This window comes from Neoarthrinium moseri, assembly GCF_022829205.1.
Source record: "Neoarthrinium moseri strain CBS 164.80 chromosome Unknown scaffold21_Wmoseri_CBS_16480, whole genome shotgun sequence".
NCBI classification, from domain to species: Eukaryota; Fungi; Ascomycota; class Sordariomycetes; order Amphisphaeriales; family Apiosporaceae; genus Neoarthrinium; species Neoarthrinium moseri.
The window spans coordinates 101211-117602 of NW_026055135.1; the positions used below are offsets into that span (position 1 = coordinate 101211).

A 16392-nucleotide genomic window follows, 5' to 3' on the forward strand; every position below is an offset into this window, starting at 1 on the left:
TCGCTGCGTGCTTGGTATTACGTCTAACAATTTCACTCGTGGGATTTCAACCCAAACAACGAGCACAGCATATCTTGACCGCTGTTTCCTCTGATCAACAAATCGCTTTACAACCGATTAATTTGCATCTACACTTGCAACACCTCCCTTACCCAGCCAGCAGCCAACTTTCGACATGGGGGAACAGAGCCCCAATGTCGCTGCAACAGAACAGGCGACTAAGGTCCGCGAAAGAGCAGGCCGGCCTCGAGATCAGCTGGAAGTCCAAGACACTCCGTTGGATGGTGATGATGATGATACCCTCTACCCTTCCGGAATAAAACTATGGATGGCCGTTGTATCGCTCTGCGTTGTTGGAATTTTGACCGGCCTGGATTTGACCATTGTCGCGACAGCCGTGCCGAGTTTGAGTGACTACTTCAGGGTCATCGAGGATATTGGCTGGTACTCGTCCGGCTTCTCGATTGTGGCCGCCAGCTTCACGTTCCTTTTCGGCAAGCTGTACAGCCTTCTATCCGCGAAAATGCTGTACATCATCAGCATTTGCATCTTCGAAATCGGTTCTCTGCTTTGCACTGTTGCTGTCACGTCACCCATGTTCATTCTTGGTCGTGCTGTTGCAGGTGTGGGCGCTGCTGGTATCATGTCGGGCTCGCCTGTGCTTTTGGCCTACTATTTCCCCAGGCACAGGCGGCCTCTGTGGACAACGGTGGTGGTGTCAACAAAGATGACGGGAATCGTCAGTGCACCAATCGTTGGCGGCGCCTTAATCGACTGGCTTGGGTGGAGGGCCTGTTTCGGCATCAATCTGCCTCTGGGCGTCCTCGCACTTGTGCTGGTGTCCTTCGTCAAGCAGAAGACTACTTCGAATAATAACCCACGCCCATGGAGAGACGAGCTCAAACGATTTGACTGGTTTGGCACCATATCGTTCATGCCGGCTGTCACATGTTTGCTTTTAGCCCTCCAATGGGGCGGCGTCAGATATAGCTGGGCTGATGCCCGTATTATCGTACTTTTCCTCTTATTTGGAGCACTCCTAGCTGCTTTTGCATGGCGTCAACACCAGCTTCAAGACGATGCAACCCTACCACCGCGCATCATCCGGATGAAAACCGTCCTGGCTACAACTTGGTTTGACGCTTGCGCCAACTCCTCCCTAGCTGTCACGGAGTATTACATGGCTATCTACTTTCAAGGTGTCAAGGGGTACAGTCCGACGTACTCTGGCATCCTTCTCACACCAATGCTTGTTGGCATTATAGTCGGAAACCTTTGCAGCGGGGCGGGAATCACCCTACTAGGGTATTATAACCGTATGTCTCTGTTTGCATTCCAAGCCATTTTCTAGATGCTAATCGACAGTAGCGTTCATGTTTATGACTACAATTTTGGCGCCAATCGCCTCTGGCCTTCTAACGACATTGAGCTTGGATGAAAACAACGTCAAGGTACTATGTCTTCTCGGCTTTCTAGGATTAGCAATAGGTTTCGGGCTTCAGGCTCCGCTCGTGGCCTTGCAAACTATCATGAAGCGAGAAGATCTGCCCATGGCCATTGCAGCAACCGGCTTCGGAGGCCTCATCGGCAACGCAGTCTGGATTGTCGTATCTACGTCTCTTTTTCAGAGCCGCTTGGCAGCCGAGATAGCGTTGCGTGTCCCATCTGTGGACACTGCACAGATCGAAAAGGCTGGTCTTTCCCAGATTCGCGACATTGTTGGAACTGAGCGCCTAGGCGATGTTCTACTCGGATACGATGAGGCGGTCACCCAGACTTTGTACCTGCCCGTGGGACTGACGGCGGCGACCCTTATTGGATCTGTCTTTACGGAGTGGCACTCGGTGAAGAAAAAGAAGTCTTAAGTGAGATGAACCCACTTGATTTAATCGTGGGATGTCTGATACTGGTGAACAGTACTCAGCGGACAATTGTGGAAGGCCAGGCCGTTATGCAATATTGCATCCCATCCTTTCAAATATAGCAGATTCTAGAGCTTCACAAATTTTAAGCACGGCGAGTTACGATATATGCTTGGCCCTCCAAGATTCTGCCCGGAGCTGCAATAGCCAGGTCAGAGTTTACTACTGTCCTAACAGGCCATGATATCCTCCCGGGGCAGGCTCGTATTTTGATTCTACATGAGCAAGTGAGGATCAATTTTGCGTCGACTGAGTCTTGTACTAATTCTTATTGATTAGAGCTTAGAACCTCCCATTCTCAGGACGTCTACGGCTTACATAAATTGTACTTTTCTCAAATATATAAAATACATTCGATGGCGGCGAATAACAAAGCTTGATAGCTAAATAGAGTAGGTAATTTCAGCTGAGGTATCTATTTCCGGCAGCTGCCATAATAATTCTTTCACCTACTGAGACCTCCAGCCTAGATCCAATATGACGACTTGCTCGCTTATGGGTTACGTTACCCCAATTACGTTGTCAACCCTGCTACACTAATGCCAAGCTACAATATTATGCGATGTTATGCATACAGACCCCTACTGTGCAGCAGTATGACTAAATATTAGTCACAATTAACCTGAAACTACTGTGACTCCCCCCTGCATATGACATAACACAATTCGAAAGCTATTACTTCCAATCGCGTCAATAAGCAGATTTAGTGATCGTTATGCAATAGAAGATGGTGAGTGACAAGTCACAGGTGCATCACACACTATATCTGACAAATGGCTGGGCACCTGAGTGATCTTTTTGTTGACGTAGACGGAATAAGAGGAATCTACACACAAAGTCCATCTTATCGAGATTACTAGCCAGCCCGTATGTTGCGACTTCCGAGAGAGCTACGGCTGCCAGGGATTGATTGATAGTGATTTGGAATTTTAACGTTGATCTTCAGGTGGCGTCTAGTTGTCCATAGATCGTTCGTACCCAACATCCCCAGACGCCATGGCAAGCACTGCCATGCCCCCAAGCACAATTCAGTGCCGGCAACCACCAGACACGATGAACGGCTCAGATGTGACACTCCTACCGACCAATCTTTCGCTGCCAAAAGCCAAGCCACTTGAGCACGTAGATCACCGATCTGATGAGGAAATCATACAGACCATCCTCAACCCTCCTCCTGTGACTTCTGAAGAGAACATTTGGGCGTTTTGGGATAATGGATTCGAGACAATGCCACCATGGCAGAAACGCAATGTCATCGGGTGGGTGAGGATGCAAGGGCCTCGATGGACTGTCCGTGTTCTGAGTCTCGTCCATAACTCGCCCGCCAATCTTTTTAACTTTGTGGATGAGGATCATGTACCCAAGCATCTCAGAGACGGAAGATCGACAGGGAAATACGCAGGTGCCAACACGTCAGACACCATCCGTTTGCCATTGGTCTACAAACATGGTGGGATATGGATGGACGTCGGGATTATTCTGTTGATGCACCTTGATCAGATATGCTGGAATGCACTGGAGGACCCAAAATCTAAGTTTGAGGTGGCTGTGTGCTCGTCCGACCCAACATTGAAGTCGGGAATCGCACAGAATTTCTTCATCGCTGGGCGCAAGGGGAATGGGTTCATCAAGCGTTGGATGCTTGTTCTTCTCGAGGCTTGGAAGGGACGGATCAACAACAAGGGCATTCACGCTCACCCGCTCTTCCTGCATCAAGTGCGTGATGGGAACTTGACACATGTGTTCAGTGGGGCTTCTGGAGAGAAGCTCGATTACTTTCAAGGCTACCTTGCCTACGACAGAGTCCGGCTGCTGGAGGATCCATATGACGGCTTTAGCGGCCCAAGCTATTGCAAGAACCGAGTACTACTCATTGAGTATAAGGAGTTTTCCTCGGCGGTCATGGCGACCAACGACAATGGTCCGAAACAATTCGAATTATTCTCCACAAGTTTTAATCAAGATCAGGATACCGAGCAATATGCGGAGGCGTGTAAGTACTTCGAGTACGTCCTCTCGAATTCTGGCCTGATAAAGCTATATCGACGGAGGGATAACGATGTCCCTACACTGGCGGAGCTGTGGGATAAGCCAGAGAATCATGATGCCGACTGTAGACCGGGGACTTTCGGCGCATATTTGCGTTATTTCAGCGCAAATTTTACGCAGGATCGCAAAGTTAATACGTGCAAATTTCCCCGGATCAGGGAAAAAGTACTTGTTGCTGGTCTCCTAGAGACCTTTGATGATTGAATCGTGCCTACAATATGAATTTACATTAAGTCCCATCTTGGTGTGATCGTTGTTCCAGTCATGTTTCAAAATGGTCTATATCAGGCACATAAGCCAACGTAGCTGCTTCATTTTCCTGATGACTGTGAATATACGCCAACAATCAAGTACCAGTATCTTGTATTTGATCCTCGATCATTCGAGAAGCATAGCCCGCAGTTTGCCAAACTTATGCTGACAAGAAATAATCAATCTATGTATTTGACAGATGATTTCTCTGATTTAATCTACATATGGAGCTTGGAAGGTTTGACAGAAGTCAGCTGCCATATATCTCTCCAAGAAAGCAGATCCAATAAACAGCGGGCCAGCGATGTGACCTGAGGTCGGCAGTTGATAGTGTTATTACATAAGAGCATGACTAATATGCAGTTGGCTCTCAGCAACGAAGAGTCGCTGAATCATCATTCTTGGGAAAAATACTAGGAACAGCAGAGACATATCCCATGAACGAGAATCCTAGCTCAGAACCAGCTGCTCACTACGTATAGCCTCGTCTGCTACATCGTGAAATAACATATCAGCTTCGCATTCCTCGTTGGTCTTGAGATTGCTCTGAATTCACTTAATCCTCATCACGGGACACAAAAGACATTTGAATCTCGAACTTGTACAAGATGTGCATCATTGTCACTGGAGTAAGACTATGAGAATCCTACTGCCGTGTGAAGCGATAACTGATTGAAAAAGGGAGCTGGATTCATCGGCTCACATTTGGTCGAGCGGCTCCTTGAGGACGGCCACGAAGTTGTAGCCATTGACTCGCTCTGGACAGGATCAACTAAGAATGTCAAGAAGTTTGAGGAAAATAAAAATTTCCGCTTCATTGAGTATGCTACCGCAACGCATTGATTGAACATTGATTTTGATACTATATTAGGCACGATGTGAGACATTCTCTTCCAAATATCACTGGGGTTACTGCAATCTATCATCTGGCGTGCCCGGCAAGTCCGGATCATTTTGAGGAGAGTCCGATTGAAATTCTGGAAACATGCTTTGTTGGAACGAAGAACATGCTCGATTTCGCTGTTGGATGTGGAGCGAGAATCTTGATTGCTAGCACATCGGGTATGTTCTATCCAGCGCCCTCACAGGCTCCTGAGCTCTGTCTCACTCCAATAAAGCTGACTATGCAATAACACCATAGAAATCTACGGGGATCCAAAGGTCATCCCACAGTCAGAAAACTACTGGGGCAACACGAATTCGTTTGGCCCTCGATCCTGCTATGATGAAGGCAAGCGCATTACCGAGGCTCTGGCCTACGGTTACCAGCGCAAACACAGCCTCAAGGTACGAATCGCGCGTATCTTCAACGCGTACGGACCAGGCATGCAGCTAAATGATGGAAGAGCTGTTCCTAACTTCATTGTGGCAGCAATGAAGGGACAGCCACTCACAATATATGGCGATGGTAGTGCTACAAGGTGCTTTCAATTCGTGACGGACTGTGTGGCTGGTCTGAATGCTCTTATGAACAGTGAGTACTCTCGTCCCGTCAACATCGGGAGTGATGTCGAGACAAAGGTCGGGGAGATTGCGGAGATGATTGTGGAGCTTGTAGCAAATAAGGTGGGAAGTGCCACCAGGGCACCGGTGAACCATCTCCCAGCAAGACAGGATGACCCATACAGAAGAAAACCGGACATAGGGTTGGCCAAGGACGTTTTGGAGTGGAAGCCAGTAGTAAATCTTCGCGAAGGTCTTGACGTCACTGTAAACTGGTTCTTGGAGAAGGAGCAGAAATCCAATGGTACGAACGGCACAAATGGGCACATTTGACATAACTAGAACAACAGTTACTTCTTTGTGGGAATGATTACTCACAAAATAATCATATTCTGACATAATATTTGCATGACTGGAAAGTGTTACGTATATGGTCGAACTAAGAATGAGTAGGTGACTAATCTGCAGTACTGACCTATGACAAATGATGCCCTTGGACGACTTCTGATAGAATATGGTTAAATTAACGCAGTGATTGAGAATAGATGACCATAACTCACGCAAGTGGCCAAATAATGCCTCCAGACCTCTTAGGCTGCTAGTGGTAGTATAGCAACAATAAGGACTTTGCTTTAGAGGCAGGCTTAGTAACCCAAAGCCTAGCCGGGAGGGAGAGGATATAGGGCAGTTCGGCCTGATCATATGATATCTGAGCGAGTAGAACCTCGATTATTATGCATGAAGTGTATTGAATAGAGATTATACCTCAACGAGATTCATTAAGATAGCCCTTTCTTCGAACTAGCTGTTCCAACAGAGTGAATCAGAACACGGCGTCACAATGATTGAGAGCCAAAGGTCAATCTCTCACATTTGCTTCATCGGTGCGGGCTACGTAGTACGAGTTCTCAAAGACCTGGAATGGAATTGATTCGAATGTGCTAACATGTTACTAGGGTGGTCCTACCGCAGCCGTCCTGGCTAGAGAATGTCCACACGTACAAGTGACGGTGGTCGATCGCAATGCGGAGCGCATCAAGGCATGGAAGTCCGACGTGCTTCCAGTTTCAGAGCCTTCGCTCCTAGATGTTGTCAGAGGCCCGCGCGATGGACTCAACGCTGAAAAGCGTCGGAATTTGCACTTCACGACAGATTTGGAAGGGAGCATCCAAGCAGCTGACACCATCATGGTGGCTGTTGATACGCCCACGAAATCGAGAGGTACCGGTGCTGGCTATTCGCTTGACATCGGAAGGCTTGAGGAGGTTGCCATGTCCATTGCTCAATACGCCACGTCTGATAAGATTGTGGTTGAGAAGAGCACCGTTCCTGTAGGGACAGGTCATACCATCAGCAACATCTTGATGGACAACTCACGTGTGGGTGTCAACTTCGAAGTCCTGTCAAACCCGGAGTTCCTCGCTGAGGGAACCGCAATCTGTGACTTGCTCTCGCCCGACCGAGTGCTCATAGGCTCATCGGACACCAAGTCTGGCCTGTCTGCCGCTCAAGCCTTGGCCGATGTCTACGCGACATGGGTTCCGCGTTCGCGCATCATCACCATCAATCTCTTCTCCTCTGAGCTCTCAAAGCTAGCCGCCAACGCGATGCTGGCGCAGAGAGTCAGTAGCGCGAACGCGCTCAGTCTCGTGTGCGAGGCCACCGGCGCCAACATCGATCAAGTAATGCACGCAGTGGGGAGTGACAGCCGGATCGGCCCCCATATGCTACGCTCTTCATTCGGCTTCGGCGGATCGTGCTTCAAGAAAGACATACTGTCTCTCGTGTACCTCTGCAAGTCCCTTCATCTGGACGACGTAGCCTCTTACTGGCAGAGCATATCCGATATAAACGAGACCCAGAAATCAAGAGCAGTTTCTCGCATCGTGTCACGCTTCAATAACAGCATGGGTGGCAAGAAAGTCGCAGTCCTTGGATTTGCTTTCAAGGAGGGCACCGGGGACACCCGCGAGAGCTGCTCCATCGATCTGGTCAAGGGTCTCCTTCATGAGGGTGCACTTGTGAACATTTATGACCCTTACGTGGATAAGAGCCAGATCCTAAAGGACCTTGGCTTTGGAGAAGAGAGCTCTGGTGGCTCTGTGAAGATATGCCAATCTGGAGAAGAAGCCTGCGAGCACACTGTTGCTGTTCTGGTAGCAACAAATTGGGACATGTTTCGCGTCAATCCTAAGGCTCTCATGAATGGCGTCAAATCTTCTTACGACGACACAAACGGAGAGAAAGAAGCCAGTAGTGAGGCTAGAGGAGTTCCGTATGGCAATGGCAGTACGAGCTGTAGCGCCACTGGCCCATTATACGCCAGCAACGGCATAGATTCTACAACCGAGATCATGACCGACAACTGCGTTTCCATAAACTCCTTGGAAAATAGCAGTGAGTCGAATGGGAGCTCCATGGAAACTCTCGAGGACAACCCTACCCCTATTTCAACCCCTGAACTGGACCCCGTTCGCTACAATGAGCCTTCCACTGGGCCTAGGCTCAATGGTATCAACGATGGAGATATTCCTCCAGTATCTTTGGACTGGGCCCACGTTGCAAAGGCCATGAAGTACCCACGCATTGTGTTTGGCAGTAGTAGATGCTTGGATAGAGACGTCCTTGTAAGCATGGGCTTCGACGTTGAGCTGATTGGCAGAAACAAGCGAAAGCGCAATTGAGTGTATGATTAGAAGCAATATGAGGTGGAGCGTCTAGGTCATGCAAGTTTCTATGTTCATCCAGACTTGCTGCCATAAGAATTGCTTTGTTCTCAGAGACGCGTTCACAATTCCGATGACTGATAAGTCAGTTTCCTTAGCAATGAATCTCTTTCGATTATCAGATTTCTCTACTACCAGGAAGGCTATCGTTCATTATCCTTAATGTTTTCGGATGTGAGATCTCATAGCACACTCTACTAATTACAGACGATAATTATGATTGTTCTGCTAATGACGCCCAGCCATGAGCCTACGGCTTAAGCAATGTACAATATTTTTCTTGGTTAGACGGTGGTTGTTGAGTGGAAAATCAAAATTTTCTCCCTCCGTGCGGCTGGATAGAACGCTGATGTGCCAGTAAAAAGATTGCGGTTCATCGTGCAGTTACACATATCCTAATCTAGGTAATACTTGACGGAGGTACATGGGGATTTCTGCCAATAATACTGATAATCGTATGTACCCGTGTTATTTACGGCCAATGCATCACGTCACTAGACAGCGTAGATGTTGATATGATCAAGACCCTTCTTTGAGGAGATTTCGAATCACCAGCTGACGTCATTGCGTGTATCATGTCAAATTGAGCAGAGTTATGAGCGCTGCATATAGGGAAGCATGACACAGGCATTGCCGGGGAGAACGAAGGGTTTTCTAACCCAATAGCTGGGGTATACAATTTGTTTCATATGCTCATCATTATAATGTCCTATACATCGTCCGGAAAAAAGTCATCCAATTAGAAGCTTTCAATTGCACTTTCATCAAAGTCATCAGCCGGCGCATCTCCGGACTCTCCCATGAATCCTGGCGGAGTACGGTTGAAGACCCATTTTGCTGCCTCCTGAAACGGTTCGTCCCCAGATGCAATAATGATTTGAATAGTCGCTGTCAATAGCTGCACTCTCTTTGACTGGGCTAAAGGCGTATCCTGCGCCAATAATGACATGGTGATTGCATAAAGGTTGGGTAGCTTTGCATGTCAGCATGACAAACTCTTGTACGTAAGGAGGTAGGGATGGGTGTCAGATAAATTGGAAGATCATTACCTCGTCTCGCAGTGTATTCTTGAGCTCGGTAATAAGAGAAAATAGCTGGTTCACAGAAGATCCTCTGTTCACGTCTGTGGACGCTTGGTGCAGGCGAGAGAAATGCTGCTGCAGCTCGACTTCGCAGCTGTATTTCTTCCGGTTGAGACGGTCGAACTCGTCTGCAATCATCGACGCGGCCAGCCGGACAATTGTGTCTTTGTACCCACTGGACTCCCAAGTCGACCATGATCCCACCTTATTCCTCAGGTCTTCTAGCAATTGCGGCAGGCCCTTGGAGCGGCTGAACTCTTGGGCTACTTTAGCGGCAGACTTATCCCTGAATACGCTAGTATAATAAGAAGAAACAAACGAATCAGGACTTTCGAATCCGGCCTTCTTCAAAGATTGTATCACAAACTCCACACGGGACTCCAAACTCGACGAATCGAGTGCTATTGGCTGGTGTGGCGATCTTGGAATGACGCTCGGCGGACTCGCCTTCGAAGGCACGAGGCTGGGAACCTTCACAGTGTCAGTGCTTCCATGTCTGCACCTTTTCTCTTAGCGACGTCATGTTCACCTGGTGAATAGACACAGTTTCTAAAGATAGCTCTTACCTTGCGGTTGGATTCGCCGTCTCTGTTTCAGTCACATCAATATTCTCTGGTTGAAGTTCAAGGTTTCCAGCGTCATGCAACTGGAAATTCTTGGGCCACAGCTGATCCTCTGAGATGGTAAATGCTGTACGACAACAAAATTAGCCAATGAGAAGCGGGTTCATGCAAAATTCGTATGCAGGGCGAATGCGAAAATACAAACATGTACATTGGCTGAAACCAACCAACGAATGCAACCCACCTTTGAAGAAATTGGCCTCTTCGGACATGGTGCTGGCTGGTTTTGATGCCATGAGCGTTGCGTCCTTTGGGATTCCGTAGTGACCATTCTGTATGTCCGATAACTCATTTTGCAGAGAGTCCGCTATGCCCCGGCTTGGCGAAGAAGTACTAATTCTGTTGTCATTCAATACTGGTTCAATTTGGTGCGCTGCACCATGCTCCCCAAGCTGAGCTGAGTAGCGACCAAATGGCAATGGTTCATTGTTAGAGAGCACGTTGGCATGAACATTATTAGCCTTGAGCAGTTGATCTGCCACCGCTGCTCTTTTTTCCAACTCTTCAATATGTGATTTCAGTTTCCTCCCTAGACCTCAAGTTCAGTCTCCCAAAAGGGCCATAGGGATTGTATCGATGATCTTACGGTATTTCTGCTGTGCAAATCGATTTCGATGTCTCTTCCTGGCAAGTTCAGCATCCATGTTGTCTGTCGTATTCGGCGAGTTATGCATTTTGTCGTTATAGAGACCTATAGATGGTATGTGGATAAGATTGTGCTTTAAGACAGATTATTGTCAAGTCAGCTACCTGGAGGTTGTCAAGAGTATGTACTCCCTCCGTACCTGGTTCCATCATTGGCTGCAGCCCTGCGGCTCAGCATGAAGCACCTGGGTTTTCACTCCTTGTGGACCGCTTCATGCGCGCGAGGTACTTTCGCAATAGCTCCATGTGCTGCATCGAATTAAATCCACCTACCGGAACCCTGCCAGCCGTCTGATTTGATCCCAGTCCCTGTCCGTTGTTTGCAGGGGCCTAAAGTTGGCGCGGGGATGGCCCCAGAGGCGGGCCGCAGGCCGCATTTCCGGATGACAAGGAACGCAGAGCCACACACATCATACGTATTACCCCCTGTCAACCTCTAAATCCGGGGATCCGGTGGTACCGGTAATAAGTGAGCGGAAGAACACGTGCACCCTTGTTAGGTCGCTTGCAATGCAGTACAGTTCTAGATGATATAATTGGAGCCAAGGAATGGCGGACTAGAGTTACCTGGCGACAGCGTTACCTGGCGACAGCGAACCAGGGCGACTAGCTCGTACCACCTTGAAAAGCACACTGAAAGTTGTAACCAAGCTTGATGCAGAGCGCTACAAGGAGCACATTCTGTTTGTAATTGTCTCGCTTGATGTCGCTTCTACTCCTTCTCTCCACTGTGATCCAGGCATGGCGTGGCAATCATTGGTTCCTTTACGGTCTTGAGTTGGGTGGACAAACTGATTGACAATCTCCGGGGAAACCCGAAGGTAAACCTGCATTGCTTGGTGCGGCTCTCGCCAGTGATTCTATGCTAGGCGTCTGCATCTTAAAGAACACCCCTAGCGGAGTTTATGACGAGACAACTTTGTGGCTGGTTGTGCTGCAAATGGAAATTTGGGTCTCTCGTCTCACGCTTCTGAAACGGGCATTAGATATAGATACTTTGTCATCAACTATGTTCATGATCAGTCCAGACGAGAGAAGTGACCTTGTGTTGTTTCAATGAAGGGATACAATTATTCAGATACTGTACAGAATTCATGGCAAATGATGTACACAAGTCGCCTACTTCTGCTTGTAGATTACCTCTTGGATTCGCCTGCCAGGAAACAGGAAAAGAAGTGAAATTCAGCCTGTGGTTCGATTGTACGGAATTATTGCCACTAAAATACGGAAAACATCTTTGTGAAGCAGCGGATGAGGATAGTCAGTCGTCTCTAGGCGTCTTGTATCTGTAGAATTGGGGCGCAGTCCACTAAGATGACTGTGAACTTACACGTTGCGTTGCATGCCGGAGCTAGTAACCTGAATGAGATCGCACCCGAAAGCAAGGATGTCGCAATACTCAATTCGTGCACTACTGTCGGTATGCCGCAAAGTTTATGGTTGCCGCTTTGTCGATCAACGCCACACGTAACAGTTCATGCCCCATGGGGAACCGCACGCACTGGAGATCCTATACTGGGACACTTGCCGACTAGGGTTTTGACGCGTTTTATTCGGCCACGCTAGTACAGGGATGTGCCACATATTTTTACCTAGAATCAGTTGTATACAGCATGTTTCACCATACTAGAGTGTCAGACGACGCCTTTGCCACCCACCGATTACGTATTAACAACTATACCCCTTGTTTGAGACCGGCGAAATCAGCAAGTCGGACATGGTTCATCCGAGTTGTAAGACTATTAAGTCTAGCACCATACTCGTGACGACCATGTGACTGCCGGGGGAGAAAAAAAAAAGAATAATCTACTAAGGGAAATTTGTGGCATACTAACGTTGACAGTTTAACACCTCGTGAATGTTAAGCTTGATGGCGGTAAGTCGATGAGCGCGGGGGACAAATACGTGAATCTCCATACAGGTCACCTGTAAGATTTACAGTGATCTGCCCATCCATACACAGCCGATTCCGCAATCGCTCATTTCCACTATGCTGCACTGGATTGTGGCAACTGGGAACAAATAGGCGAAAGAACCTCGCACGTAGATTTGATAGAAGGAATGAGCAGCATGCAAAGTACTTTCACTGCACTCACCCTGGCCTTCGGTAGTCAGAAGTTCAATATGGCTTCCTTGTGGTCGTAGGCGAGCTCCGACAATAGGTGTGGTGCGTGGTGCGTATTTCGAATGCCAAGAGGCGCTGAAGTATTGAATGACACTGTAACAGCAAGGTTTGATGCAGCCCAGCTTCTTCAACGGCTTTGCGGCTGATCCCTACAGCAGGGTACCCCGCAGGATCAGCTTAGGTAAAGAAGGAAGCTTTCTACACATCACTATTCTAGCTCCCGCGCCGTGCCGCCTTCCGATGGTAGTTTCCAAGATCCTGCGCGCTGATCTCGATTCGCAACTGGTCGCTGAAGTAGCAGCGTGACAAATTAGTACCAATGACCAACACGGGCCCCCACACGTTGCACCTGTCACCAATTTCGACGTTCTTTTCGGGACTCTAAATTAACACGGCAACACCAACGTCTCCAGATTTCCACTCATTACCCCGGTCTTGATTGGTTCATGGTTCATTGCGTGGTAACGTCGGGTCTAGTAATTACCGGAACACTGACAACAATGAGAAGCAAGCTTGCCTGAGCGATCTGAGATCCCTAATCCAATACCATAAGGCTCAAAAGATTGTTCTGCAATAAGGTCAGAAAGACTGACAATGACGTGATTACCTCTTTGATGGTTAGTATAACGGTTTGCATACAATCTCTGATTAATAACAACCAGACAATTCATTATCGTTGTGTCTCTACCGCAATGCTACTATAATACCTCTAGGCGATGATAGTAATAGTGCAAGCCTAGAGAAGACAAAAGTAGAGGCTAGTAAGTGAGGTGTTCTTATCTTTAGTCACCGTTGTATAACCTCATCTAATAGCCAGAATTGACAGCAGGGCGAGGTTGACTAATGAGACCAACTATTGGGCATTGTGAATCCCTGCTGGAATAATGCAGGATCGTGCCAACTAGACATAACGGACCAAGCGATACGTTGACCACCAAGTTAGTGTACACTGCCGATAGTGGCGACACGATTGATGCCTGCCTACGTAGTTAAATCCAAGCGCTTATAGAGAAACAATACTGAGAGCTGCGTCCTGTTGTTATAGTCGATCTAGTCAGTCCTTATTTGCTTGGGCTTATTTCTGCCAAGCTCTGCCCCAATTCTGCCGATACTCGGCTTTGAAGCAACATGTGTGGAATAGTTGGCGTCAGCCTAGGCAGTCTTCAATACGATGCTTACTCGGATCTGTTAGAGACAGCCGCCTTTCTGCAGCATCGCGGCCAGGATGCCTGTGGAATTATATGTGGCACCGAAGATGGGACGGCGAGCTTCCACAGAGGAGCCGGCCTCGTTAACGAGGTTTTCGGGAAGGGAAGCCATGTTGCCTCTCACCTACAGGGGAGTTTTGGTATCGGTCATGGCAAGGGACCTTTAGCATTACCTCTCTACCATTGCAGGTGGACTGACTGATATCAGTGCGCTATCCCACCAACGGCGAGTACAACAAAGTGCAGATCCAGCCAATAATCGACAAATCAAGGGGGAATATCGCCATCGCCCATGTAAGCCAGCCAGTCCTACGTGATAATCGAGTAAGATAACAGTCTAAGTCTCGATAGAATGGGAATCTTGAAAACTCCAGAGCTCTTGGCACATACCTCACATCGATCGGTCAAAATCAGAGCAATTGTACGAGTGATTCGGGGTTGATTCTCGAGACACTTCTATCCAAATACCATCCACCGAGTGAAATGAGCTCAGTGGAGAGCTGGATTATGTTAGGCCTTGAGCAAGTATATCTGAGATGTGTCGGGTCTTTCGCATGTGTCCTGTTCATCCCAGGATACGGACTGGTTGCCTTCCGGGACGCTAATGGCATCAAGCCAGTAATAATGGCGGAAAGAATTCTAGACCATGGGGAAGTTGACTACATGTTTGCCAGTGAGAGCGTGGCTTGTACAAGTCTAGGCTATACTCCCGTGCGAGATGTTCGGCCAGGTAAGAAAATTGCTGAGAATAGCGGGCATCCATGCAACTAATGCGAAGGGTGCAGGAGAAGCCATATTTGTGCCATATGCATCAGCATGTCGCCCTCAGCATCGTTGTATCATTCGCCAGGTTGTGCCTCAACTTTCGTATTCTCCGGATATATTCGAATACGTGTACTTTGCAAGGGCCGACAGCGTTATAGACGGTATCAGCGTCAACAGGAGCCGTCGATTCATGGGTAAGGCGCTAGCCCAGACACTCATCAACGAAATCACGGCCAAAGACGGATGCGTCCATGAAGAAATCGACTGCGTGATCCCGGTGCCGGAAACGAGTCTTACATGTGCGCTTGCAGTGTCACAATACCTTCATAAGCCACTGGCTTTTGGATTTGTGCGGAATCGCTTCATCTTCAGGACCTTTCTACTACCAACTCAAAAGCAGCGCACCAAAGCCGTCGCCAGCAAATTGAGCACAGTGAGAGAGGAGTTCGAGGGAAGAAATGTTCTCATAATCGATGACAGCATCGTAAGAGGAACAACGGCTATTCAAATCGTCAAGATGGCCCGTGAAGCTGGCGCAAAGAAAGTATACTTCGCTTCTGGTTCGCCTGCTATAAGGTATTTACTTCGTTATATTATTTTGTTTCACTCCTATGACGAGTTATCGTCTTCCTAGTGGTACCGATGTACTAAGGGGTAAAACAGATTCAAGCACATCCATGGTATCGACCTAGCAGACGAATCGAGACTCATCGCACATGGGCGTTCCAATCTCCAAATTTCGGAAGCTCTTGGCGCCGACGGCGTCTTCTACCTTTCTCTTGATGCTCTCATCGATTCTTGTATCAGTGCACGACGTTACGGTGATGTTTCTTCGTTCGAAGTTGGAATATTTAATGGTGTATATTCGACCAGGGGCTCTTGTTTAGCGAAGTAGCCAAAGGTAATTCTCTGCTGGGTCAGAGACAGAATGGCTGAGGGATGAAATTTTAAGTGCCGCAATTGGAGTCTCGCAGAGCCGAATGGTGAAGCCAGGGGTGAAGAGCGATGAACAAACGGCTATTTTCAAGCATCGTGTATCCTTTCCAATGTCGCATGCGTTCTTTAGTGGAGAGTATGGGCCATGACAGGGGCAGCCAGTCATTCACTTCACTTATGTTATCTATCGCCGCTCCAAGCTCGCGCGTTATATACAGATGCCATTGATACCAAGGAGCGGATTGCATAAAGCTCTTCTGAGCCGGCTTCTTTATATTCTTCACTCGATATACTTATGCATTTACGCTTAAGGTATCCACTTACTGTCTTAACAACAAGGAGAAAGGGCCATAGTACTGCTTCAATGGTGGTGTGGAGTCCAGGTCCATTTACTAGGGAAGAAAACTAGTGACAGAGAAAGGTGATATGGTTTCGGTAAGCAACCAAGCCATTGCAGTTTAGTGTCCATCCTTTGCCCTCACACAATCGCTGCTTTGGCTTGGTCTCCTTAATTTAGTGACCGACACCACATTCCTCGGTTGGAGATACTGTATCAGGGAATGCGGCGTACACCAATCGTAGAATGTCTTCACATTTATGCGCTTGGTCTTGGTCT

General features: G+C 48.0%; 6 protein-coding genes across 6 annotated transcripts; 5 read left to right on the forward strand and 1 right to left on the reverse strand.

The window, feature by feature from the left end:
* Positions 1 to 175: 175 nt before the first annotated feature.
* JN550_006180 (uncharacterized protein) lies at positions 176 to 1865 on the forward strand (the record flags this gene model as incomplete). Its single annotated transcript, XM_049317891.1, has 2 exons — positions 176 to 1316; positions 1369 to 1865. The coding sequence occupies 2 exons, from the start codon at positions 176 to 178 to the stop codon at positions 1863 to 1865; spliced, it is 1638 nt and encodes a 545-aa protein (XP_049171740.1).
* A 1110-nt stretch (positions 1866 to 2975) lies between these two features.
* Positions 2976 to 4175, forward strand: JN550_006181 (uncharacterized protein; the record flags this gene model as incomplete). The annotated part of the gene is made up of 1 exon (XM_049317892.1): positions 2976 to 4175. The coding sequence occupies one exon, from the start codon at positions 2976 to 2978 to the stop codon at positions 4173 to 4175; it is 1200 nt and encodes a 399-aa protein (XP_049171741.1).
* Positions 4176 to 4831: 656 nt separating this feature from the next.
* On the forward strand, positions 4832 to 5999 carry JN550_006182 (uncharacterized protein; the record flags this gene model as incomplete). The annotated part of the gene is made up of 4 exons (XM_049317893.1): positions 4832 to 4852; positions 4905 to 5044; positions 5095 to 5285; positions 5365 to 5999. 4 exons carry the CDS (start codon positions 4832 to 4834, stop codon positions 5997 to 5999), a joined length of 987 nt encoding a protein of 328 aa, XP_049171742.1.
* Positions 6000 to 6507: 508 nt separating this feature from the next.
* Positions 6508 to 8350, forward strand: JN550_006183 (uncharacterized protein; the record flags this gene model as incomplete). The annotated part of the gene is made up of 2 exons (XM_049317894.1): positions 6508 to 6564; positions 6623 to 8350. 2 exons carry the CDS (start codon positions 6508 to 6510, stop codon positions 8348 to 8350), a joined length of 1785 nt encoding a protein of 594 aa, XP_049171743.1.
* A 781-nt stretch (positions 8351 to 9131) lies between these two features.
* JN550_006184 (uncharacterized protein) lies at positions 9132 to 10771 on the reverse strand (the record flags this gene model as incomplete). Its single annotated transcript, XM_049317895.1, has 5 exons — positions 9132 to 9365; positions 9442 to 9970; positions 10041 to 10164; positions 10282 to 10626; positions 10684 to 10771. The coding sequence occupies 5 exons, from the start codon at positions 10769 to 10771 to the stop codon at positions 9132 to 9134; spliced, it is 1320 nt and encodes a 439-aa protein (XP_049171744.1).
* A 3224-nt stretch (positions 10772 to 13995) lies between these two features.
* JN550_006185 (uncharacterized protein) lies at positions 13996 to 15735 on the forward strand (the record flags this gene model as incomplete). Its single annotated transcript, XM_049317896.1, has 5 exons — positions 13996 to 14221; positions 14284 to 14369; positions 14427 to 14805; positions 14861 to 15416; positions 15504 to 15735. The coding sequence occupies 5 exons, from the start codon at positions 13996 to 13998 to the stop codon at positions 15733 to 15735; spliced, it is 1479 nt and encodes a 492-aa protein (XP_049171745.1).
* Between the last annotated feature and the right edge of the window lie 657 nt (positions 15736 to 16392).